Genomic DNA, 26,726 nt, shown 5'->3' on the forward strand with positions numbered 1-26,726 from the left:
TAGAGACATCTTATTTAAAACATCCAATAACTCCTCCAAGAAAACATGGAAGATAAGACTAGGCATTCCTGATATTACTGAATTTTAAAAGCAGGCAGAAAATGTATGTGTTTTTTGAAAAATGCAGGGCTTCTTTATGCGTCAAAAATAAAGACACAAACAAATCCAATTTTTGTCCCTTTGCAGATCACCTTTAACTTTTCACTCATCATTGGCACTGATAAATTTTCAGGACAGTCTTATGCACTTCTTTATCTAAATTTCATGCAGGAGAAAGGGATAGTAGTGAAAATCTCAGGAGAGGGGTGGAGGGAGAGAGAATATGTCTAACCAGCAATTGTCTGACCCAGTATAGTGAATTGAATGAAACTTGTGTACTGGATGTGGGGATTGGGTTGAGTGGGTGATGGAGCGGGAGTTGTTTAGGGGATAGGTAGTTTGGGAGAAGAATGGATTAGTTCTGGGTTAATGGGGAGATGTAAGTGGTTGGACAGGTGACTTGTAGAGAATTCTGAGGGACTAATAATGGTGGTGTTTAGTCTGTCCTGCTCAGATTACAATCAGCCAGCTATCCTGTCTTGGCCTAGACCAGTGTTTCCCAAACTTGGGATGCCGCTTGTTTAGGGCAAGCCCCTGGTGGGCCGGGCCAATTTGTTTACCTGCGGCGTCCACACGTCCGGCCGATCATGGCTCCCACTGGCTGCGGTTCACCACTCCAGGTCAATGGGAGCTGCTGGAAGTGGCACAGGCCGAGGGACGTTAATGTTGATGATAAGGTCAGTCACTTTGATTTTACAAAATATATCCAAGCAACAGCAAGTCATGTATCTATGCCATGATTGGTTGAATTATCTCTGACCTAACACTACTCCTACTCTACAGCTAATTTGCATGCAACGGTTCCATTGGTTATATGAGGAAGGCTGAACAGGTGGTGGATTACTTGGCCCAAATGCTGCACCCAGCGGCTCTGACTTTCTAATCTGCTGGGGGGGTGCTCAACCCTCCAGCTCTGCCTCAGGTCATGCCGCCACTGCACCCCTTCCCAACCCACCCCCACCTCACCTCTTCCTGCTCCCTTCCCTGAGCGTGCCCGGCCCTCACTCCTCCCCTCTGTATCCCCCCAGCACCTCTGGCACACTGCAGAACGGCTGATTGTGGCAGGCAGGATCGGGAGTGGCGGGGAGCTGGCTGCCGATGGGTGCTCAGTACCCACCATTTTTTCCCCATGGGTGCTCCAGCCCTGGAGCATTCATGGAGTCAGTGGCAATGGCTGCACATATGCAACAGCACTGGCTTTCAGCTATTAGTATGTGTATAATGAGTGCATGACTTCATGTTTGACTGTATTTTTCTGAGTAACATAGATCTACCACAGAGTCGTTACTTTTTCTATTTCTTCTGATGTCATCAATATAATATAAAAGGGATTTTGCTAACGTTTCACAAAGCGATACATGAAGTCTGTCCTAAAACAAAAGATGAACCCTTATAATTTATTGTCTGGTTAGAAGGTAGCTTCAACAATATGACACTAGCTTTTCTGTCCCAGTGTACAAACAAAATAAGAGCATTACAATTTCTTAGCTAAATTGTTTTTTAGAATATCAAAACTTTTATTTCTCAACAGATGTAAGAAACATGAGTGCAAGGGACCATCGAACATTCATTACAACTCACAGGACTAGTGACATAGGTATATCTGTTTGAGTTTTTATTCCAGTTTAACTGTTCTTTCAGTCTACAATAGAACAATATTTATAAGTTCCTGTATACAATTACAAACATATGAACGGCACTATAACATTCTGATCTTTGGTATTAAAAAAAACCTCCTTCTATCATGAAGGAATCATCTGGGGTCATTTTGGAAGCCACTGGTTTTTTTTTTTTCCTTTCACCTTTTAGTTACTGTGCACCTTTGCCAGCTGTAATATGTAAATGTCATAACATCTGGTTTGTTACTAGGTACATATTGTTCATAAAATTATTTGTATTACCTTAGCACCTAGAAGCTAGGTACTAAGGTACAAACACAGAACAAAAAGGTCTCTGCCACCCAAAAGTCAAGTATAAGGCACAACAGATGGATACTGATAGGGAAGTACTAGAAAAAACAATGGGAAAATATTGGTCACTGTGGTAGGCAGAGGTCTCAGATTACTACTGACCTAACCATTGTCAAGTTTTTTTGTAGGCGTCACAGCAAAGGAGAACACTAAGGAGGATAATGAGGTAGCTTTGCAGATGTTTACATTAGCACTTTATGTGGTGCTCTTTTGCAACACATACCTCAATATTGGAAGCATCTCCCCATGTCATTTTATTTTTAATAATACATCAGAAGGTATGTTGACACCTAAACATAATAGCAAGCTTTGCTAAATAAGATAACCTAATGAGATGGGCCTTTTCTTTCCAATCCCTCCTGCATTGAAATCTTGTGTAGGCAGATCCCATTGGCTTTAGGAGCCTCCTTGAAGGAGTGCATTTTTTGAAGCATGATTAAATGAAGAGGGTGGAGACTGGGTTCAGAAGGAGGTTCCAGGCATAGGCTACATGAAAGAAGGCACAAAGAAAGGTGTAGAAGAAGGACATGAATAACAGAAGCTTCTTGGAGTGAGCAGCGAGGAAGTGTAGACTGAAAGTAAATGCGGGTAGGGATATAAAAAGGGAATAAGTTGTGGAGAGCTAGGAAAAGATTACTTCAGTCTCCACCACTGTCATTCTGGTCCCTTTCTTGAGCGCATGAAGAAAAAAATATTTATAAAGAATTTCCAGCTATTACCTGGGGATGGTATACGGTATTACTGCCTTTACCAAACATTGGTGATGGAACAAATATTTTTCAGGTATTTAATGTAGATACTGCTAAGTAATTATTTCATGGTTGACAGAAGCATATGGACCTTTATATGTTTACTTAGTGGTCTCTTTTAATGTATCTTTCTGTGTGAAATGGATGACTGTTAAAGTTCAAGTTCAAAAAAAGTGTAGTCTCTTCCATTTTCCCCGGTCCCCTTTCTTTATCTTCTCCCTTTTCTGCCTGTCTGTTAAGTCTCTCCATGGACTCACTTTCTGTTCTTATTTATCTGATACTCCACATTCATTATTGTCTCCTGTGCTATTTTCTGCCTTTTTACTTGCCCTCTTACACTGTCCTCATCCCAGATACCTTATTCCATCGAAGTTGAGTTGTACTAAGGATATGTTTTTGCCATCAGTCTCTAAAACTGATTAGCAGTACCACAAAGCAACAAGCAGTGGCTGGGATTTTCAAAGAATCCTCAGGAAGTTGGATGCCTGATTCCCTTAAGCTTCCACTCCCATAGGCTCATTTGAAAATTCCAGTCAATGTGTCTTGTATCTACCTGCTTGTCCGGATCTTTTAAACAGTAACTGTAGGAATCCAGAAGTCAGTTGTTAAAACCTATGTTGCATGCAGTAGGAACTAATTATGTTGTCCTTGAAGTCTGATGGCTTCCCAGATATTCAAAGAAAGTAAATTTATAGCCCCCCCTCCAACTCTCCATAATTCAGAATGATGAATTAAATATAGTGGAAAATGTTTTCTGTTCTTGTACTGGAAAATCAGCCTGATATATAGCTCAAATAACTGGGGTTTCTATAATTCATTCCATTCATATGTAAATAGAACTATTCACCTGACATCTTAGAAGTGATACTGATTCCTTAATTCAGAGTTCATGATAAATATGTCTGAGTAGTTATGAACCAGGAATAACTAAAAGTACATTGTAGCCTGTGTTTTTCTATTATTTTATTAGAATTTACTAAAATTCCAGCAAACTCAATTTAAATTGAATATTATTTATCTGCATTCCAGTAGAGCTGAGGAACGGTAGTCATGAATCAGAACTCCATTGTGCTCCTTATGTTAGTTTTTGATGTTGATTGCCAGTGTTGTTGATTGACTAAGCTAGTTGCAAAATAGACAAATTGTGAAACTGTTTATGATATCATTTATGATATCATTTTTACCAGTTTAGAGCTCAGTTTATTCCAGTAGTTACTCCTGATTTGACAGTAAAGTGGAATGGAAATCAGATCCACTGAACACAGATTACTTTTAATATGTAACTATTTTCCTAATATTTTCTTAGCAAAATCATATGTTTTAAGTACAATACTCTCAAACATCCCGTGAATTAAGCTTTTAATTTTGTGTCTAACATTTAAAAAATATTTCTACACAATTTGAAATGACTTTTTATGTTAAAAATAGATAATCTGGTTGTTCGTATGAAAAATGGTCTTTTCAGCCAGAAGTATAAACCTGTTGACTATAAACAACTACATGCACTTACTGAAGAAAAGAGAAAAGCATCTGCTAATATACAATTAAAGGTAAGCTGTTTTTTATTCCTAGTAGAATTCATTTTTTCTGTATAATAATCTTCTCTGTTTCAGTGTATTTGTATTGTGGTCTGCTTAGAGGCCTGTATCAGGGACTGTGCCCATTGTTAAGCACCTAACATATGTATAACAAAAAGAAGGTCCCTGCCTCAACAAGCTTACAGTCTAAGTATATGACCAGGGACAACAAATGCATGGGAGGAGGAGAAAGGTAACAGTGTGTTATTATGATTAGTGAAATAAACAGTGGTCACAGCACTCTGAATTTGAAGGAGGATGATATGCTGATTTTCTTTTTATGCGGAGCTTCCCCATGCATCGAGGTGTGCATGGAAGAAAATGCAAAGAATGGGTATTAAGGAAAGTTGGACTGATGGGTAATAAAGGCTAGTATCCTTGGCAGAGCAGAGGTGAGGGCTGACAACTTGATATCTAATGAGAAATGTTCAGTAGACTCAAATCATGAAAGGTCTTAAAAGTGAAGACAAGTACCTGTGTTTGTCCTAAAAAGGAGACGCTCCTAGAGAAGTACCTGTATTTGTGGTGGAAAAGGAGGAGCTCATGGAGAGATGCAAAGAGAGAGATAACATAATCAGTGTGATGAACCAGGTAGATGAGAATTACAAAAGTGTTTTAAATCGTTTTAGGAGCAAGATGTCATATGTTGGAAGGCCAGAAAGGAAGCAGTGACTTCATGTCTTAACTACTGCAATGAGGACCTGGGCCTGAGTTTTAGCTTTGGGATGGAGAGTAAATATGAGAGATGATGTAGTGTAGGAAGAAGTGGCGAGAATACATAGGATGCAGATCAAGATATCAATTTTTTCTGTCACCTTTCGGAGTAGAACCACACTTTAAGCCCTGCACTATATATTTCTACATTTCTCCCATTTTGGAAGTGCATATTAAGACTATATTTTGGCTTTCTGCAACATTGCCTAAAATCTTAGAGGAAACTCAGGAGGTTTTGGTGAATTATCCCCAAAAGACTACAAGAACAGCTGAGTTTAAAAATAGTGGCTAAATTAAGTTCTAATCCAACTGTGTAGTTACAATATGGTTTGTTCAGGCTTGTGTTGATGATGGGTCTGAATCGTCTTATAAAGAGGATAAAAATGTAGCTGAGTCCGTAGACCTCTACCTCGAGTAAAGCACTTCTTTCAAACCTACTTGAAAAGCAGTTTGATCTTTTCTACAAAGGTTCAATTAAACCATATTATATCACTAGAAAGCCACAATAAATCTTAAACATTGTTATATTTGGTTTCATAAGGTTGCTGAGACATGGAAATTGTCTTGCTCTGTATTGTAGTTAATTTTGCATGTTTTTTTGGTACTCAAGTAATGTAAGGAGTTTCTTGGATTCATGAGATACCAAGGGTGTCCAGACATACCTGGTTTGATTTTTAGCTTGCAAAGAACTTGGCATAAAAGGAAGAACTGTGTTTTCTCTGAGGGGGATGGGGGAAATACCAGACTCCATAATGTGTTTAAAAAATCACATTTTAAGAAAATAACTTTTAATCCTGGAGAGAGGATGTGGACACTATGGAAGACTCCTTCCTGCCATTCAGGAGAATGTGCTGCTATTACTATATGGCTTCCTTCTTTTCTTTGCAGTTGCTAATAGATTCTTCAGCACAAATATAAAGGTCAGGTACAGAAAAACACAGAAGTAATAATTCCTTGTAAAAGCAGGGCTTTTCTTAGTTTATGGCAGTTTTTACTGATTATTGGTAAGTAATAACATTAACAAATTTCAAAAGAAACTGACATCAATCATTCACTGTAATAGTTTCTTTTGGGTTAGGACTATCGTTACCTAGAGCACAAAAGAAAACTAAACCATTATGAACTATGATCACCTTCTCCTCCCACAGTAACATCCAGTGTGTACTAGGGAACTTTTAGTGCCTGCCAGCAGGGTCGATGCAGGTTAGTTAGCGTGCAATACTAGCGTGCTAGTGTGGACTAAAATGTACACCCCTCAGGTGCAGACAAAAGCCTTGTGTGTATTAAATTAGGGTAGTTTCATTAGTAAGCCTTCTTTTGGGCCAGATTGTGAAGCCCTTGTTATATAAGTAGCCCCTGTGACAGGTTTGGTCACAGACCCCTTTGGGACTGTCACCTGATGTGGTGGAATTACCTCTGAGCCCATTTTCCCTGATGGCTTGGGACTTCAGAACCCTGCCTTGTTGAGCCAGACACGCTAGTCTGCTGCAACACAGACCTAGGTCTGAACCCTTCCCCCCTTACCCCTAAAGCTGTAGGCTTTAACTGAAAACCACTCAGCAGGTTACCTAACTCCAGCACCCAGACACCCAGCTCCCAGTGGGACCCAAACGCCAAATAAATCAATTTTACTCTGTATAAAACTTATACAGGGTAAACTCATAAATTGTCCACCCTCTATAACACTGATAGAGAGCTGCACAGCTATTTGCTCCCGCAGGTATTAATCACTTACTCTGAGTTTGTTAATAAAAAAAAGTGATTGTATTAAGTATAAAAGTAGAATTTAAGTGGTTTCAAGTAATAACAGACAGAACAAAGTAAGTTACCAAGCAAAATAAAAAACACACGCAAGTCTAAGCCTAATACATTAAGAAACTGGATACAGGTAAATCTCAGATGTTCTAATAGCTTCTTTCACAGAATAGACTCCTTCCTAGTCTGGGCCCTATTCTTTCCCCTGATACAGTTCTTATTAGTTCCAGCTCAGGTGGTAACTAGGATTTTTTCATGACTGCAGCTCCCTTTGTTCTCTTCTACCCCCTTTTATATCTTTGGCACAAGGCGGCAATCATTTGTCTCTCTGGGTTCCCACCCTTCCTTCTAAATGGAAAACCAACAGGTTTAAGATGGATTCCAGTATCATGTGACATGTTCACATATCCTGTGAGACTTCATTACTCACTTGCTGGCACCCACATATACAGGAAGGCTTACAAGTAGACAAAGCCGTTTACAACCAACTGTCCTGGTCAGTGAGAGCCATCAAGATTCTAAACCACTATTAATGGCCCACACTTTGCATAATTACAATAGGACTTCAGAGTAATACTTCATATTTCAGATACAAGCTTCAGATACAAGAATGATACATTCATACAAATAGGATTAACACGCTCAGTACATTATAAGCTTTTTAATGATACTTACATTTGTGAGTACTTATGTAATCTTCTTGAAGTGAATGGGGCTGTGACATTGCACTTCATATGTTTATTGAAATATGCTTATGAGTATGAATATAATGTAACTGAACTATGCTTTATGCAAAAGGTCTCTTGTAAAGTAAGAGCTCAACAATCTGGCATTATATGAGGTGAAAGTAACTTGGAGAAAACTAACTAAAAGTGACTCTGCTCAAAGATATTTTGAACTCAGCTATGTTTGAAAAACTTAAATATTTGCTAGTTTTTAAAGTGAAAAATATTAGTTTTAAAATACTTTGTCACTCGATGGATAAAAACTTATGCTAGTTAACAAAAGGCAAAATTATCTGCCTTATTATCTGCCTTATTATTTGCCTTATCTGCCCTTGTAGGGACAGAAGAGTTATAAATTGTCTCCTTCCCTTATGTGGACTGCATGTATCACTGATCCAGTTGTTTGCACTGCGGAGGAGGAAGAGAACAAGCGGCTAGGAGATGAGAGCAATTTCTCAATTTAGATCAAAATGTTGTTTCTCACTAGAGTTGGTTGAAAAGTGGAAATAATTTTTTGTGAAAAAAATCTGAAAACTTCACTTTTTTGTTCTACATATTTCCAGTAGAAATGATTTTTCATTTTCAACATTCTTTGAACATTTTCAACATTGGCCAGGGGCGGGGGTGTCAACTTCCCTTCTTTCCCTTTTTCACTCTCTCCGTTTCATCTCCATTCCCTTTTTCAATTTTGCCACTGAATAAGGGGAATGGGAGCAGGAAGATTTAAAGGTGGAGGAGGGGGATAACTTTTTAAAAGCACTGCCTTTTTTTGGCTTTTCCTTTGTTTAATTTTCATCAAAAAATGGGAAAAACTAAAGTAAGGCCTTCATGAAAATTTCCAACAACATTTTTATAAGAAAAATTTATTTGAAATTTTCAGTCAGCTCTGTTCCTCACAAAGATGTGCTTTCAGAGGCACATAGGTTCATACAACCTAGTATCAACTGTTTATCTGGGGAAGCCACTCTGTAAATACACCAAACTAATTTCAATACTAGTAAGAATTTTTTCTTTTTCCTTTTTCACACAGGTTAAAAGAGTAGAACAAGTTTCAAAAACTAATAAAGAACAAATGCTGCTGAAACAGCACCACCAGATCTGGTGGCAAGAACACAAACGACTGAGTGAGAACAGGTGAGAACTGGGGAATCTTACAGTTTATAAAAGAAATACTTTGATAGCAAAAATGTTGGTATAGACTGCTTTTTTGAAAGAAAAAGATAAGTACAGTAACTCCTTGCTTAATGTTGTAGTTATGTTCCTGAAAAATGCAACTTTAAGCGAAACGATGTTAAGCGAATCCAATTTCCCCATAAAAATTAATGTAAATAAGGGGGGTTAGGGTCCAGGGAAATAGTTTTTTGTCTGGTGAAGAACATGTATTATATAGATATACACACAGTACACGTTTTAAACAAACAATTTAATATTGTTCACAGCTATGATGATTGTGAAGCTTGGTTGAGGTGGTGAAGTTAGAGGGTGGAAGAGGGAGGGATATTTCCCAGGGAATGTCTTGCTGCTAAATGATGAACTATCACTCGGCTGAGCCCTCAAGGGTTAACGCATTGTTGTTAATATAGCCTCTCACACAAGGCAGCACGAACACGAGGGAGGGGAGACAGCATAGCAGACGGAGACAGACACACACCTTGTGTGTGAGAGAGAGATGCACACTGCCCCTTTAAGTAAGCTGATCCACTCTTAAGTGCATTGTCTTTTTAAGTGGATCAGGAAGTTGAGACAGCAGCAGCTGCCCCAAGCTCTCTCTGTCTCTCTGCATCTGTGTCCTCTCCATGCTATATATGGACAAGGGGTTAGTGGGGTGCAGGAGCAGGGGGGAGGGGGACACCCTGACATTATCCCCTCCCTTCCCCCTTGCACAGCAAGCAGGAGTCTCTGGGAGTAGCTCCAAGGCAGAGGGAAGGAGCAGCACATGACAGTGGGGGGAGGGATAGCTGAGCTGCTGATTGATAGCCTGCTGGGCAGCTGCAGCACAGGGAACTTAGGGGGATCTGATGGGGGGCTGCTGGTCCACCCTGGTTACAACCCCCCACAAGCTAGCTGCAACGGGCTGCTCTTCCTGCAAGCAGTGGACAAAACAGGCAGCTGCCAAACGATGTTAGAAGGGAGCATTGCACAACTTTAAACGAGCATGTTTCCTAACTGATCAGCAACGAAACAATGTTAACCAGGACGACTTTAAGTGAGGAGTTACTGTACTCGAATAGCAGTAGATGTAGAGTATTTGAAAAGAGTGGGAGATTGTAACTACACACATCTAAACTGAGTTTACAGATAGGTAAAGGGAGGGAGGATGGGGTGCTCTGTCTCAGTCTCATATTCACAGCCAAATATTTGGCTATCAATCAATATCTGAGCAGCCTAGAACCTATTGGAATATTGGCAACTCCCCACCCCAGAGCCTCTAATGTTTAATTCTTTATAAATGGTCACATTCTGTCCTCTGATATGCAACTCACACTTATTTCAAAAAGAGTGGTAAGGCCATTGCTTACATCTGAAGGCATGATTTGGCCCTAATTAATAATGGTGAATAAGCTTCTTGCTGCCACTGCACTGCTAATGTACTTCAGAAGCTATTTCTTCATTTTGTTGAGGTAAAATATGGAAATACCATCAGGTTTTTCCTTGAAATTATATATTTGACTGCCTGATAGGTTTTATTTTTTTCCCCAAAGTGTTTAGGTGACACAATGCCTGATCCTGCAAGCACTTTGTATACAAAACTCAAGTAGAAATGGGCCCTTAATGCTTTGAGGGTCTGCATTCATCACCACACTCCGCTGATCAGTAGCAGCACTCTTGTCCAAGGGATGGTGTCTTCCATAGCCAACTCAGATCAGCTTTTAATCCTGCAAATCTCTTCTAGGAGAGTGTAGTTCAAGGTGTCTTTTTCCCCCAGCTATTGTTGAATGCAAAAGAGACTTATTCTGCTCTTCTCTTGTAGATCAGCCTAAAGTTAAAGTATCCTACTACTATGGTTGAATACTTTCATTTTTGCCTAGCAAGGTCACTAGACCTTTGTGACTGAATGACTAATAGAGGCTCTTATTGTGGATCATAGAGAATCAGTGGGAGGCTCCATGCCATCTGTATGGAGACATCATGTCTACTCTCCAATTCTGTGTCCTCAAGCCTTGCTCCTGTCACTCAGAAACAGTGCAGCCCCAATGGAGTAGCAGTATCCGGGACCCCTCTGGATGAGGCTGCCTCCAGGGATTGTCATGACAGAGAGGAATCCAAAGGAAAGTGGTCTTTTCTTTGGAATAGGCATGGTGCCAGAGGGCCTGATATGTATCCTGTATTCTGCTGACTTGCCTAGTCTCTGCCCCAGCCCACCTAGTTGCCTCCTATAAAGAGTCTTCCCCCTACTCAGTTATAACATTAATTGTGTGTAGGGCAGTAGTTTTCTATCTTTGTTTATATGAGTAAGAAATTAAAGTTTTTGCATAAGTTTCAATTATACATTTCAGACATAAAGTGGAAGCAGAAATGCAAACTCTCCTTGATGAAGGGAGCCTTGAATGTGAATTTCTTTTGGATATATGGGACTTGGGTAAGAATTTTCACTTGATTTCTTGATTAATTTAAGTGGGGGTTTAAAAAACAAATGTATTCACCATTTCAGATAAACTACAGAACAATGTAGTAAATATTTCTTTTTTTTAAGAAAGTTTTATGTTTAACTGTCTATAGCACATAAGTTATCAAAGGAACGGGATACATATCAGACAAATACAGTAGATCCCATCTGGCAACTGAGAGAGGATTTGAAATACAGGCTGTCTGAAATGCAGTGCTACTCTTCACAGAAATCCTCCATGGAATATGAGTTCCTTCCAATCAAGGTGTTAGAGCAGGTTGGTAACTTCACTTTTACAGTTTGTTGCTGTTTTGAATTTTATAATATTTTCTTTTGCTTATTATGTTTTTGAGGGAGAGAACAAGTTTCAAAGCCTTTTAAAAGAAGTGTGAAATGTAACCTTAAGATGCATATGCTATCAGAAAATGTTGTAGCTATTAATTTTTAAGGCCATGATCAACAGCCTCAGTGCACCTGATTATCCTCACACTTACACCAGTGTAAATCTGGATTAATTTGAGGAATTTACACTTGTGTAAAACTGGTATATGGTAGAAGAAAATTAGGCTTTGCTTCTAAATGACAGTTTTGATATGAAGAATATGAGTCTTAACTGTTAATATTTCATAAAACTAGGTAGACTTTGTGAAGGAACAACAGAAAACAATTTTGGAATTACTTAATCAAGAAAAACTGGCTTTGGAACAAGAGCTTGAAGACTGTAAGGCTAAAGTAAGAGAGTGGTCACATATTTCCAAATTAATTGAGTTACTCCACAACATTAAAATGTATTTGACCACGGATAACTGTGTGGTGTTTTTTTGTTTTGTTTTGTTTTTTGTTTTTTTCCCCTTTCAGGTACTAATATACTCTTTTGAAGAGAAAACTAGCCTTTTTCATAAAGTTCCTATACAGTTACTGGCCTTGGAATGTCCATACCCCGATTTGAAGTCTTCAGTCTTTAATGAATTCCATAAATTTGCAGATGAATATTGGTCTAAACTTCAAGAGATTGATCAACAGTTAAAAGTAATATCCAGGTAATAAAATCTGTTTTTGATTCATTTTTTGAGGGCAGGATAACAAACTGTTCTATATGTTCTGTCATCTCCAGACTGTAGTTCCTTTTGTAGGAGAATTATTTCGTTTGTTGAGTACAATACATAGTTGACTCTCTATCCAGTTCTATGAGATTAAATTGTCAATAATTATTTGCACAGCAGAGAGAATTGCAACTCTTTTCAAAAGAACTTGCCTGAAATAATAAGCAAAATTCTTTATGGATTAAAGAACCAACAGTATGACGTATAGCAAATGTCATCTTCACAGGCTTTGTCCTTCAATGGATAGAAATTCCTTTGAACATTATTTTTGCATGGTAATTATTTCACATTAGGAAAAAACATTTGCACTTCCTTCCTTAGGGAAATCTAAAATATAAACACTCGTGTGACAGCAGAGTCCTAATCTTTTCATGAAGTGCAGATCATTGCAGCAATAGATTACCATGAAGACATATTATAAAAGCTATTTATAGGTCTAGTTTGGAGCATTTTAAAGGGACCATTTTTAAAAAAAGAGAATCAGCTGCCCCCAAGAGGTAGGGCTTTAAGACTGTTTGTTTGGGTTTTTTTGTTTTGTTTTGTGTTTGTATAGCACCTAGTTCAGTGGAGTGCTTGTCTATGTCTAAAACTTGTACAGGCTACAGTAGTAAAAATAGTAACAACAAAAATGGTGAGAATTGGCAATACTGATATTGTATAACTCTTCCTAGAAATATTTTATTTTAGGGATAGTAGAGACCAAATGTTTAATTACAAGGCTATAATTTTGTTTCAAAATTCTGATAACTATAGAGTACTTTAGAAAGGGTGTTTCTACATGAACAATTAGACTGTGGCAATCTGGTGTGTGAATCTACCCTGCACTAGCGTGCCATGCTGTAACTGTTCATGTGCACTCTGCTGATGCATATTAACAGTACATTGGAGTGCTTTGAGCTAGTCCTGTTTCAGCAGGGTGCACATTCACAATTAGAGCAAGACAGACTAGTGCTCACCCACACCCCAGCTTGCCATTGTCTGATGTGTAGAGAAGCCCCAAGTTTACTCTCATCTGAATTTGAGAACCCTGAAATAGAATTACAAAGTCTTAAAATTTAGTTAGCTGTTCCAAACATAGTTCGTGTGTGTGTGTGTGTGTGTGTACGCGCGCATCTTATATTTAGTTACTCACTAACTCCAAGGAAAAGGTACAATCTCCCTGTCAGTGGATGGATGAAAGACTTATAAGAGGTAAAAGTCAGGCTCAGATGCTGAGGTAGCTATTATTCTTTTTGTTGGTAGAGTTGGAATAGGTGAGTGTTTCATTTCTTGTTTAAGACATGAAAAAACAAGTAAATATTACAGATAATTAAAACTACCAAACTGCATAGTTGAGGAAACAGCAAATTATGAAATTGAGGCTACTATTGGTAGGTAACATTTTTAATTTTGAGGTGCTGGATTATATAGTTTTTTTTAAATTAAATCTCCCTTTTTACTGCTGCTGGGACATATATTTTGTTATAGAAAATCCTGAAATATGCCACAATCAAACTGCTGAGTGTATAAACACCTTTTTTACCTCAAGTTCTAAGGATACAGGTAAATGTCTAAATTATCTAAATAACTGAAAGAGGAATTGAGTATTAAACTACTTATTTGTATATTCAAAATATGCATACTGTGCAGTGTCCTTTCAAATGAATAAAATGTCAGAGTATGTCATGTAAATCTAGCCCTGCTGTATAGTTGGATGTGTCTGGTACAACAATCAGCAGTCATATACACGGCCGGCGTTACCATTTAGGCAGCCTAGGCAATCGCCTAGGGCGCCAGAATAATTAGTGGGCGCCGTTTTGCTGGAGGGGGCGGCAGGCGGCTCTGGCGGAGCTGCTGCAGTGGTGCCTGCGGCGGGTCCGGTGGAGCTGCTGCAGTCATGCCTGCGGATGGTCGGCTGCTCGCGTGGCTCCGGTGGACCACCCGCAGGCATCACTGCGGCAGCTCCACCGGAGGCACGGAGCACCGGACCCCCCGCAGGCACCACTGCGGCAGCTCCAGCGGAGCCACGGGACCAGTGCGTGGGGCGGCGAAATTGCTGTCTGCCTAGGGCACTTAAACCCCTAGCGCCGGTCCTGGTCATATGGTTGACATGCTGGGGAAGTTGACATCTCATTCAGTGGTATTGTTGCAGTCTGTCTGTCTGCAGATTCAACAGCACATCCAGTTTACATTGTCCTGGCTATTGTAAAGGATATCTGGGGATTATGAGTTGAAGAGGTTAACTTCCCTTATGAATTGTTTATATTCTTTAGGGGATATAAAGCTAGGGATTAACTCTTGGTAAATCTGCTTCAAAGGAAGCAGCTGCCTGAGAGGAGTTATTATGTATAGGACAATTGCCATGTTTCAGTTCTGAAACCAAATACTGGTTATAGACACTTCTAGTGGAAGAAAGATGTGTATGAAAGCAAGCGCCACATTTAAAATTTGGGCCATGTTTTCACCATGGTGAAATTCTGACATCACTTGGCATCTAGAGAGGTATGGTATCTGTTTAAATATTATCTGTAGTGTACTCAAACTCTCAGATATTTTAGATGATATATTGGATATTCACGGAAGCTAAACTAAAACTATGTTCCAGGACATTCTGCCTGGTAATGTGCAACACCCCTAATGTATCTGAAGGGAAAAGTATGAATCCTCAGGAGGCTGAATCACACTTTCTTTGACTGTCTATGAGAAACTGATGAACCTTGGCATGGAGCTGCAGAACTGGCAGTTGAAAGTCCATGAGTGGATCAGGATGAACCACAAACTTCTTCCTGAAGGTTCTCCAGATCCCTTTTTGGAGACCTAAAGAACTTCTCCATCTCTCTTCTCATGAAGATGGAGATCCATCAGTGAGAGTAACTAGTCATTGGAACAATCTGAATAGAGACATGGTGTATTCTAGTCACTTGAAATATTGAAATCAAGACTGGATATTTTTCTGAGAGATTTATTTAGAGTTATGAGATCGATGGAGATGTTACTGGGTGTGGTTCTATAGCCTGCTATGTAGATGATCAGACTTGATGATGATGTTCCCATCTGACCATAGAATCTGAGAGTCATTTTGTTTAAAATAAATAAAATGGGCAGGTCTTAAAATATTTCTTTACCAAGAATGAAGATGAATCTTTGTGGGTTTTTTCTCCTCTTGCATCCCATGCAAAATTGTCAGCTTAGTCAATTTAGTCAATTATAGTAGCCTACAAATACAGGAAAATGTGAACAAGTACCTCTGGGAAGGTACAAAAAGCTTCCTTTATCTCCATCATATGATAGCTTATGGCTAGGGTTCAAATTGTTACCAAACGTGATTACCAGCTGTCATGGTGGGAACTTTGTGTCCATTAGAGCTGGACAAACTAATTGTAGCAAAAAACTTTCTGTTTAATTTATCCCTTTTTACTCTTTGAATAATTACAAATACATTTGCAGAATTGCAGATAATTTGCAAACACTGTAATAGAAACTCTTAATACCTCTAGTTTTGCAAAGTATTTACCTCAACTACAACATGAACTATTGGTCACTAAATTCAGATGGTACTGTTTCTACTCCCAGACTTAATGGCTAGAGCAGGGGTCAGCAACCTTTCAGAAGTGGTGTGCCAAGTCTTCATTTATTCACTCTAATTTAAGGTTTCGCGTGCCAGTAATACATTAACGTTTTTAGAAGATCTCTTTCTAAACGTCTGTAATATATAACTAAACTATTGTTGTATGTAAAGTAAATAAGGTTTTTAAAATGTTTAAGAAGCTTCATTTAAAATTAAATTAAAATGCTGAGCCCCCCGAACCGGTGGCCAGGACCCAGGCAATGTGAGTGCCACTGACAATCAGCTCATGTGCCGCCTTCGGCACGCATGCCATAGGTTGCCTACCCCGGGCTAGAGTATTATAAGCAGGGGAGGTCACTTTCTGTAGTAGTCTTATGCAGATACTTATTTTTGTGTATGAATATGAATAGTCACACCCAAAGTAGCCTCAAACATTCATGTGATGAAAAACAGTGAGGAAAAAGTGAACAAAAAGATCAAGAACAAACGGCAATTTTGAAGGTTTGCAAACAATTGCTTTGTCTCACTCTAGTGTTCTCCCTTAATGTACTATTGCAACCATGCTATAGTCATAACTAGGGACCTTTACCACTGTTTCCACACAGCCATTTTTAATGTAATGGTGTACTAGAAAATGCTCTTGTTACATGAAAGCTAGGGAGGAAGAAAAGCAACTTTTAGCCATTGGTCTTCATCTCATCTTCATAGATGAGAACAATAAAGTTCCCCATTCTTCTTCAAGTAATGTCCCTTTGGTCCTCCACTTCAGGTGAGCATGTCTTTGATCAGAGAGACTTTTGGTAGCAGTGCCTGTTGGTCCGTACATGTGCCCTTAGCTAGCCTCATGCCTTCATGCCCGATGAATGTTGGACAAAATGCCATCAATTGCCTCTGCCTGAGAGGAGCATATTGTAGTGCCTTCTTCTAGCTAGATTCCCCTTTAAGGATAGCTTTAGTCTTCATTTATTGTTAGGGTTTGTTGTCTTTAGTTTTCAGTAGCTTTTAGTTTTGTTTGAGGAGATTTTTTTGTCAGTTCTCCCCCTCACCCTTCCCCAAGGGAGCTCTTCCCCTTTGGGAGTTTTTATCCTCAGGATATGCCTAAATGCATGAGATTTAAACATTGCCTCACTTGCTGGAATTCTATTCTACTTAGTGACTATCACTCTCACTGTATCGACTGCTTAGGGGACACTCATGTCCCATGAGCCTAAAATCTTTTGGGGTTTTGGGGTTTAAGACTAGGTCTAGAAAAAATAGGGAGATTAAGATCAGGCTTTTCCTTCAACCTGCCTCCAATATGGGCCCAGACACCCCACGACCACCCCTGTAAAGCTGTCCTTCAGTGAGCACAGTATGTTGTCGACCTCCTCAGTCTGCTCAGCTGCTATATTTTTGCGGGACATAACCACAGTGTACAACACCACGACTTTGGGGAAAGAAGAGTTCCAAGTCTCCTCAAAGAAAAGTTGGTGCCAAGAAACCTAGGTCACCACAAAGACCTGCTGTTCTGGAGAGCTTGCATCCCACCAGGCTCCCTTGGAACTGAGGATTCTTCTGCTAAGTCCACAATCTTCTGAGCCACATGGTACCCAGTATTCCTTAGTACCAAAGTCAGCTTCAATACCTCCCTGACACTTCCAAGGTGTTAGTGATCCTAAGAATTCTGCTTCAAAGAGATTGGCACTGACTGTGGGTTCTCCTCCCATGTTACTTCAAGTATTCAATCTGCATTACAAGGTGATAGACCCATACCAGAGAAGCAAAGGTCATCCTCAGTGCTGCTGCCTACCACCACAGAGCCTCGCTAGTTTTCAGCTCAGATCCACCCACCACCACAGGAGTTTAGCTTCTCCAGAGACTTGTTTGTCTCAGATGAGCCTGAGTACCCTCAGCTAGGGATAGCTCAGTGGTTTGAGCATAGGCCTATTAAACCCAGGGTTGTGAGTTCAATCTCTGAAGGGGCCATCTGGTGCAAAAGTCAGTACTTGGTCCTGCTAGTGAAGGCAGGGGACTGGACTCAAAGATCTTTCAAGGTCCCTTCCAGTTCTAGGAGATTGGTATATCTCCAATTATAATGAGCACTGAAAGATTCTGTATGAGAACCCTGTACATCACCAGTACCATCTAGCTCTCTGATACTCATGAAAAGAGACCCACAACTTCCCTGATCACAACCGCTGTCCGTGAAGATGATACAAACCTCTGACTGCCAGATTCTGGGATACGATAATTGTCCTGTTGTGTTCATTCTCTCTGAAGCATCTGGCAAGGGCCACTGACAGGATACTGAGCTAGCTGGACCATTGGTCTCATCCAATATAGCCGTTCTTACTTACACAGTTCAGGGCAACTGCATGTGTTTTTTTTTTCCTCTTCTGTGATCCAGAAAAAGCACCTACTTTTAAGCTGCCAACTGTCACCTCTCTCTCCTTTCTGACAGGGGTTTTTCCAGGCTGCTCCATTCCCTGCATTTTCTGTCATTTCCAGCAAGCCAGACCACCTAAACAGACCAGCATCTGTGCTTTGCTTTCTCTTCAGGGACTATAAAGAGCATAACTGCCCACTGTTATAAGTTACCATACAGTCCTTTATAAGTAAGCATGTTTATTCTTATGGTGAAAGCATTACAGAGAAAACATATTCAAAAGAATTAAAGAACCTACACACATGCTAATCTAAGGTCACCTGAACTCCAGTGTCTGGCTTTGTCAGACGTCAGGGTAAGGTTGGAAGGACTAAGAATGGGGGCCCTCCTCTTGGACATAAGGTTCTATCCATTTGCTGTGTCAAAAAGAAGGCCACGAGTCAATTTAAAGGCTGGCTATTTATCCAAGAGACCTTTCTTTTTCTGGTCTCCAGAGAATCCAGTCTGAACCAGTATATGTGAGCCTCTCCAGATGGTGGGACCTCTCGAGAGGTGTTACAACCTGAGTGAATCTGCCTAATCACCCCCTAACGTTCATAGTTTCTGGAGGGCTGTGGTCACCTTCCTGCATGGAATTACATACAATCCCTAGCCCACAATGATACATAAACTTACTATATTAGGATCTCCCAAAGATATTGCAGGAAATTTCCATATCTGTGACACCTTCTTCTGACTCTCAGGTTTCAGTATGAGGCTTGCTCGATTACCAACCCAGAACTGCCTCTCTTGACATTTTTTTTTTCTGAAAGAAATGCTTCAAGAAATGGGCTGCCTATCAGCAAGCGTTTTCCAGAGCACCCATGGGGAGTGCCAGAGACAGCAGTCAGCAATCCCCTGTTCCTCCCAACCATCTTCCATCTCACAGGGAGTCTTTTTGAGGAACAAGAGTAAGGGCTGATGAGAACAGGACTCCACAAACTAGCATATCTTCCTACTCTTCATCTGATGAAGCAGTAATACCCCCTTGGCCCTCTAATGTGTATTGTTTTAAACAGTTTCAGGAGTTTATAAAGAGGATGACTAGCTCCAGATTCCCTTAGAGGAGGGTCGCAAGACTTAACATAAACTTTTGGACATTCTTCACACTGCAACTTCTGGTCAGGTAACTTTGTCTGAATGTTTTGGCAGGTTCAAATAGATTCTCAGTCTGGTAGATGCTGACCACCTCCACCATGTAGAAGAACAGACAAAAAATATTATGTTCCAACTAAGGGCTCTGAATTTTTGTTCACCCAACAATTTTTGTTCATTGATGTTGAGAATGAGCCTCTCAGGCAACACAATAAAAGAAACCCTATATGACAAGGACCAAAACCACATGGATCTCTTTGGCTGCAAGAGCTACTCTTCTACGACATTGCAATTTAGGACCAGCAACTACCAAGCTTTTGTGGCCAAATATAATTGCACAACCTACAGCAAATGTAACTCCTTTGTTGAATATATCCCTCTTAGACTTTTTGGAAGCAATTTCAGGTGATTATTGTGGAGGGCCAATTACTAGTGAGGGCTTTGATGCAGCGAACAGAGCAGCTTGCTCTGTTTCTACAGTGACTGTGTCATGCACAGTGCCTCTTGGCCCCAGTCCTTAGGATTCCTGAGGGAAGTCCAGAACACACTGAGGGCCTTCCTTTTGAGAGGCTCAAGCTTTTCAGTGAATCCTTGTGTGAATCTTGCACACTGTCGAGGATTCAAGAACACCACTCTGGTCCCTTGCTATCTGTACACCTGCAAATAAAAAGATTCAGAAGGTCAAAGATGGCTAAGATCCCAGTCCAGTTCCTTGTCTAGCACAGATCTTCAGAACTGCCTAAGAAGAGACTTAGGCTCCAGAAGAGAGAACCATCCACTACTTCTACTACTACTACTAGTCATCTTTCCTAATTTATGTTTAGACAATTTTGATGTATTGGTTGATGGTCAAAAACTTTTTCACCTTCAGGATCTAAAGCTGTGCCTCCCAACCTTTATGGACTTTCTCTCCCATTGCTAAACCTCATGGGTGCAGATTACTTCCAACCAATGGGTATTGGAGGTTATAATATCAGGCTATTCCATCCATTATACCTTTTTTCTCCACCCAACCCCTATTCCTTTTCAGGGACCCATGTTGTGAACTTTGAGCCAAGAAGTCCTCTCCTCTCCTTTCTCCACATAAGAACCATAGACACAGTTTCTGCCCAACACAGAGGGAAGGGGTTCTAGTCCGGGTACTTTCTGGTTCCCCAGAAAAAGGGTGGATGGAGGCCCATCTTGGATCTCAAATTGTTGAATGCTTTCTTCAAAACTGATGATCAGAATGGTAATTATCACAGCTATAATTCCATCTCTGGATCCAAGAGACTACTTCGTGGCCCTCTACCTACAAAATGTGTATATATTCATATCAAAAAGCATCTATCTCACGAGATTTTATATTGTGGTTGGCACTTTCAGTATTGAGTGCTCCCTTTCAGAATATCTGCCACCATCAGGGTCTTTATGAAGATTCTGGAGATAGTGGCCACTCAGTTACATTAGTCAGGAATAATGATCTTCCCTTACTTCAGTGATTGGCTCCTCAAGGGCTGCTTTACAATGAAATTATTTCCATGGTAATGGAAGCTATTGTATTAAAAAGTAGCATGCTTTTTTGTTTTTTGTTTGTTTGTGTTTGTTTGTTTTTTAAATGGTTATAGGTAGCACATTTGGGTGTTCTTGGTAGAGATGATAAAAAGGGATTTTATCAGGAAACCTAATCTCATATGAATATATTTTAGCATCTTGGGTCGTAGAAGCCCATTTGTCTGTTTTGCCAAAACTACCCTGACATTCCTGACTGTATAAAAATTGCTTAATTTTTTTTTTATCATTCAGGTGAGTATATCTTGAACACATAAACTTCTCTGTGTTGCAGACTAGCTGAGTTACTGCTGCTTCTTCGAGCGATTGTTCATGTGTATTCCACAATAGGTGTGCATGCTCACCACATGCACTGGTGCCGGAAGTTTTACCCTAGCAGTATCCATAGGGGAGTACCCTAACGACTCCTGGAGTGGTGCCTCCATGGCACAGTATAAGGGGAGCTGCATGCTCCCGCCACCCTCAGTTCCTTCTTGCCGTCAGTGAAAGTGCTTCAGAACTGCTCTGCTCCACCTTTGTTGTAGCTCGTCCCCAGAACTGCTTGTTCGTTCAGTGTACGGTACCTATAGTTAGTTAGTTCAGCTAGAGTGCCTGGCCTGGGGCATGCCCCGTGCTCCAGGTTTTAAGTTGTGCAACACTTGTAGGCAATCTATGCCAGTGAGTGATCTGCACACAGACTGTTCACACTATTTGGGGGAACTCATCTCAGTGATCGCTGCAAGATTTACAAGTTGTTTAAGCCTTGGACCAAGGGAGAAAGGGACGTTAGGCTCCGGGCTATTTTGATGGAGTCGGCGCTGACCCTAGCTTCAGCGCACCACCCCGAGTCCTCACCAGGCACCATGGTGTTGATGCACAGCAACCCTTTGGCACCATTGACTAGTCAGCACCACTCCCTGTCCACGGGGCATTCCAAGAAGGCTAGGAATAGGCCTTCTTCGCCACGGCACCAGAATAAAGCCGGGATAGAGGCTAGACCCATGTTGGGCAATCCTTGATCCCCACCAGCCTCTAGGCCTCTGCGGAGTATCACAGCCCATTTGGAGCAGGCTTCCCCAGATGTCCGGAGTCCCTGCAGGCGGCCCGGGATGTTATGTCCATGCCAGTACCAGGAGCACCACCGCTATTGGCCACACACTTCAGATGCAAGCCGCCACTGGGATCTTTGCAGTCACCCCCGGCTCGGTACAGTCTCAGTCAAGGGCATGTTTCTGACGCCATTTGCTGCCCAGCGACTGTTCAGGGCAAGATCCACATGGATCACCCTCGATGCCCACTAGGTTGTCTGGTTGCGTTCCGTCTGACCGAGACTCTTGGCACCGTTCCATCTTGAGGAGCAAACACTGATGGGATGAGGCACACGACACCAAAGGTCCTCATTTCAGAGGGGCTATTGCAGCCAGTCATGGTACGAATGTCAGTGTTGTTTCCATTCGTCATTCCACTCCAGGACCCCACCCCAGTGGGGGCTCGCTCGGTGGCCGGAGCCTCAGAAGGACCATCGACCTCCCTTTCTAGACCTCTGAGGAGGGAGCCGATGAGACATACATCCTCGGCACCATGCCTGCAGACTGACCAGGTGGTGGACCCTCTGGTGCTGGTGGGGACACAGAATACCACGCCAGCCTCCTCACCCTCCCCGGATGAGGCGATTACAGCCCCCCCTCCCTCCGTCCCGCAGGAGGACTTTAGGACCCACCAAGAACTCTTAAAAAGGGTGGCATCAAGCCTCCATCTCCAAGCAGAGGAGATGGAGGAGCCCTCGGACTCTGTTTAATGTACTGTCCTTTTCAGTACCGGGTAGGGTGGCCGTGCCTCTCCACGAAGGGGTGGTGAAAATTTCAAATGCCCTGTGGCAAACCCCGACCTCATTGGCCCCCATCTGTAAAAGAGCGGAACACAAGTATTTTGTACCCACTAAGTGGCATGAATACTTATACAACCACCCTGGTCCTAACTCCCTGGTGGTCGAGTCAGTCAACCACAGGGAACAGCAGGACCAACCAGCCTCTACTCCGAAAAATAAAGATTCAAGGAGGCTGGACTGATTTGGAAGAAAAATGTTTTTGTCTTTGAGCTTCCAGTTACAGGTGGTGAACCACCAGGCTCTCCAGGGCTGGTGTGAGTTCAATCTGTGGGGCTCCCTGCCGAAGTTCGAGGACTCCCTTCAGGAAGGAGTTCAAAGTGCTGGTGGAGGAGGGCACAACAGCTACCAGGGCAACCCTGCAGGCAGCTTCGGATGCAGCGAACACAGCTGCGTGGTCCATGGCCTCCACAGTGTCCATGAGAAGGTGTCATGGCTCCTGCTTTCTGGGCTGTCCAGTGAGGCGCAGACCTGCCGACATGCTAGTCTTCTGCAACACAGACCTAGGTCTGAACCCTCCCCCGCCCGAACCACCAAAGCTGCAGGCTTTAACTGAAAACCACTCAGCAGGTTACCTAGCTCCAGCACCCAGACACCCAGCTCCCAGTGGGATCCAAACCCCAAATAAATCAATTTTACTCTGTATAAAACGTATACAGGGTAAACTCATAAATTGTCCACCCTTTATAACACTGATAGAGAGAGAGATGCACAGCTGTTTGCTCCTCCAGGTTTTAATCACTTACTCTGGGTTTGTTAATAAACAAAAGTGATTTTATTAAGTATAGAAGTATTAAGTATAAAAGCACCCCTCGAAGAACACCAGTTATGGAAAAGGTAACTCTTTTTTCGGGATTTCTTCTAGAAAACAGTGGAGTAATCAAATCAATGTTTTTCAGTGCATTAGAGTTTCTGGTGTTTGTTTTAGGTCCTTGCATAATATTAAATATAATATTAATCATCCTCATCAAACATGCTTAGTCTACTGAGGACGGTTGTACCAGCTCGACTGGCCACGGTTGTGGGCATCATACTAATATTGTATATACATAATTAGTAGTAAACATACTGTTTAGCTTTTAGTTTTATCATCCAAGTACTGGTGGGAAGGGAGCAATCTGCATAATCATGGTTTGTTTGAAAGATGTATTGAAATATTAATCCATTAAATTCAGTGAGGGGGCAAAAATGGACTTGAGGTCAGTAATATCTGTTCATGGCACACTTGTTTTGAGATGCACATTTGTACATTATACTATCATTTCATGTGTATCTGAATTACATTTGAATATTGACACTAAATCTGCACCTAATTAATACTGTCACACAATATATAAGTGTTAGAATTTTATTACATTATATGCACTTCATGTGAAGCAAGATGTATTACTTTCTAGTATTTTGATTAAAAAACCTCTTATAACACTTGGCACTTCCTCTGTTAGGGAAGCATTAGACTTTATTTAGTGTGGGTGATCTTTAAATGCAAATATATCAAAGTTGTCATAACAGATTTTTTTTTTGGTTATGAAAATGTTGTTTTTCATCTCTAATGGAGTGTAGGAAAACTAAACAGCCATCTGTCACATTGCATGCTATTTTTTAAAATTCTATTTGGAATATTATTTTTATTCTTATTAATGCTTCTCCATATGACACTTAAGTAATAAGTTACATTATATACAAAATATTTTGCTCTTAATTCCCTGTTGCCTTGCACCTTCTGTAGTCAATCACATCTTCAAAAAGCGGATATAAAATGCTACCAAGCAGAAATCTGACTTACCCTAATGGTGGTGTTTTTAATATCAGTTTTGTATTCACTTGACAGAAGTGTTAATTGCTATGCAAGGTGCAAGGCAAAAAAGAACAAGCCCTTTCATTTGTATTTTCAAGGGGTGCTTTATCCTGCCTTCAAGGGTCACTTTACAGTTCTGATAAGCAGGGGGCAACAGATCTGCATATATGTTGTCCTTTCCTCATTCTAATGAATTGTAGATTAAGCTTCCCTTGTTAAAGTGAGAGTATGGTACTTACCTTAAAGTACTTTCTTACCTTAAGGTCTCTTTACATTGCCAGATTGATGTAAAGTGGTCCTAATGTAAATGAAAATCAGGAGAAAAAATCAACTGGGTTGCTTTTTTCCGCTTTAATTTTGCAGTTTTAACTTAGTGGGGTTTGGTTTTGTTTGTTTTTTTGTTTAACAAAAAAACTCTATATAATCACAAATGCATATCACTCCAAATATCTCTGGAATGCCGTGCAGATGCTTTTAACAGCACAGAACACAAAGATTTTGAGAAAGGAAATAAATGAAAAATGTTTGCCTGTTAAATACATTCTGATCACTTTTAAAATATGTAAATATTTAAAATATTTTGACAATGACAGGGTGACAACTCAATAGAGATGAAAGAACTCAAAAGTTAAGGCTGACATTTTATCTCTTAAGCTATGATGCTCTGTTTTGGACTTTTGTTAAATCTTAGCATTTCAATTTTCTAACATGTGTGCATGGTAGTCACTATACTGGGTCAGTTGTTGCCTAAATGCATAAAATAACTGTGATTACCTCATAAAGAGAAATATAAAAATAAGCTATAAATCACTAGCTTCTTGCTCACTGCTGCAGGAGAAAGGCTGGGTGCAAAGAAAAAAGTGGAACATAAAATGCCTGAAAAAGCAAAACCAGCAGGGCACCGGAGATATCTTTCATGTTCCATACCACTGATTCAGAGAGGAATGATAGGTCAAAGGTCCGTGTTCTAAGAGATAATCAGAGACTCAGTGGAGTAAGACTTATGCATAAATTGATATGGGTAGAGTTAGACTGGATAACATTGCCTGTTGAGCAGCTACTGTGCAACAACAGCTACAAGCATGGTGCAAACCAGAAAGCATGTACCAAAAGTGGCCAGGCAACCCAGGGACTAGCAATGAATGCTTGTCATAGCTCCGCTAACCACAGCAGTGTGGTCTGATGCAGAGTGGATTGATTTTAAATCACTGATTTTCATTATTTAAATTGGCTGACAGGATACCTTGATTTAAATAATCAATTTTAATCTTGTTTTGCATTTGTACTTTAGTTATTTCCCTAAAGAGAGGTTGATTCTCATTCAGTGGTAATCATTAGTGCTTTGAACAGAACAAAAAATAGCACAATAGCATTATTGTAAGAGGCTGTAAGATTTTGCTTGAAATGCTCCATTCTGTCTGCTGGTATTGATCTTCCTGGGAAAGGATTAAGTCAGTTCTACTGCCTAAGTGAGGCAGGTTACTCATTTATCATGCCCAGAAATAAGGAGGGTGGAACTGACTAAGCTTTATTTTCAGATTAAAACTGGGCTGAAATGTTTTGGATGAGCATAGAAATTATGTTAAGGAGCAGAACGATTATTTGTGAGGTGACTGGTGCCCTTGCACTTGTGTCATGTCACAGTTCTTTATGTTGGAGTGATTCTTAAGAGAGTCAGTCTAGGGAGAAGCTGAGTAATCTTGAATGAGGAACCCTATGAGGAGCCAAGCTTTGGAGAAGGTGTGAGGTGACCTTGGTTACATTATTGCTTCCTTTATTGTTAAAGCCAAATCACTGGAAGAGGTGATAGTGTATATGGAATATACTCGTAAAGGAGGCTAGGAAAGATGTCTTTGTAACCTAGTGGTGAATGTAGGGTAGGAGTTCCCTCTGTGCTCATCCACAGAGGGTATGAGTTGTTACAGCCCTTTGCTACAGAACCTTGGCTCTTTAGCTCAAGCTGTAGTAGCTTATATTTTAGCTCTGGAGATCCCTGGTTTAGTCCCCAGTGTGTTGGCCAAGAGGGCGGCTGTCATACCTTCTCACAACTACATACCCAAAAGTGATGAGCAGCAATAAATAACCCAAGTATATGTGAGTATACATGGATAGTCAGTCAGTGAATGTATAAAATGAAGGTATGGTAGATCAGTGCTTCTCAAATGTTT

General features: G+C 40.7%; 1 protein-coding gene across 5 annotated transcripts in view; it reads left to right on the plus strand.

Moving 5' to 3' along the window:
• The window catches only part of CCDC148 (coiled-coil domain containing 148), a 120,832-nt gene that overhangs the window by 22,773 nt on the left and 71,333 nt on the right, over positions 1-26,726 (plus strand). For 2 of the 5 annotated variants that reach the window (XM_050969241.1, XM_050969240.1), the window contains exons 2-8: positions 1,631-1,696; positions 4,247-4,368; positions 8,620-8,723; positions 11,087-11,169; positions 11,310-11,473; positions 11,833-11,928; positions 12,055-12,236. In XM_050969241.1, coding sequence (XP_050825198.1) covers positions 1,642-1,696; positions 4,247-4,368; positions 8,620-8,723; positions 11,087-11,169; positions 11,310-11,473; positions 11,833-11,928; positions 12,055-12,236 — 806 coding nt within the window. In that variant the 5' untranslated portion in view covers positions 1,631-1,641. Of the gene's footprint in view, positions 1-698; positions 777-1,630; positions 1,697-4,246; positions 4,369-8,619; positions 8,724-11,086; positions 11,170-11,309; positions 11,474-11,832; positions 11,929-12,054; positions 12,237-26,726 lie in introns of those variants that run through there. The other 3 variants (XM_050969242.1, XM_050969244.1, XM_050969245.1) reach the window with 3 other exon arrangements.

This window comes from Gopherus flavomarginatus, chromosome 10, assembly GCF_025201925.1.
Source record: "Gopherus flavomarginatus isolate rGopFla2 chromosome 10, rGopFla2.mat.asm, whole genome shotgun sequence".
In the NCBI taxonomy this organism is placed as follows: Eukaryota; Metazoa; Chordata; order Testudines; family Testudinidae; genus Gopherus; species Gopherus flavomarginatus.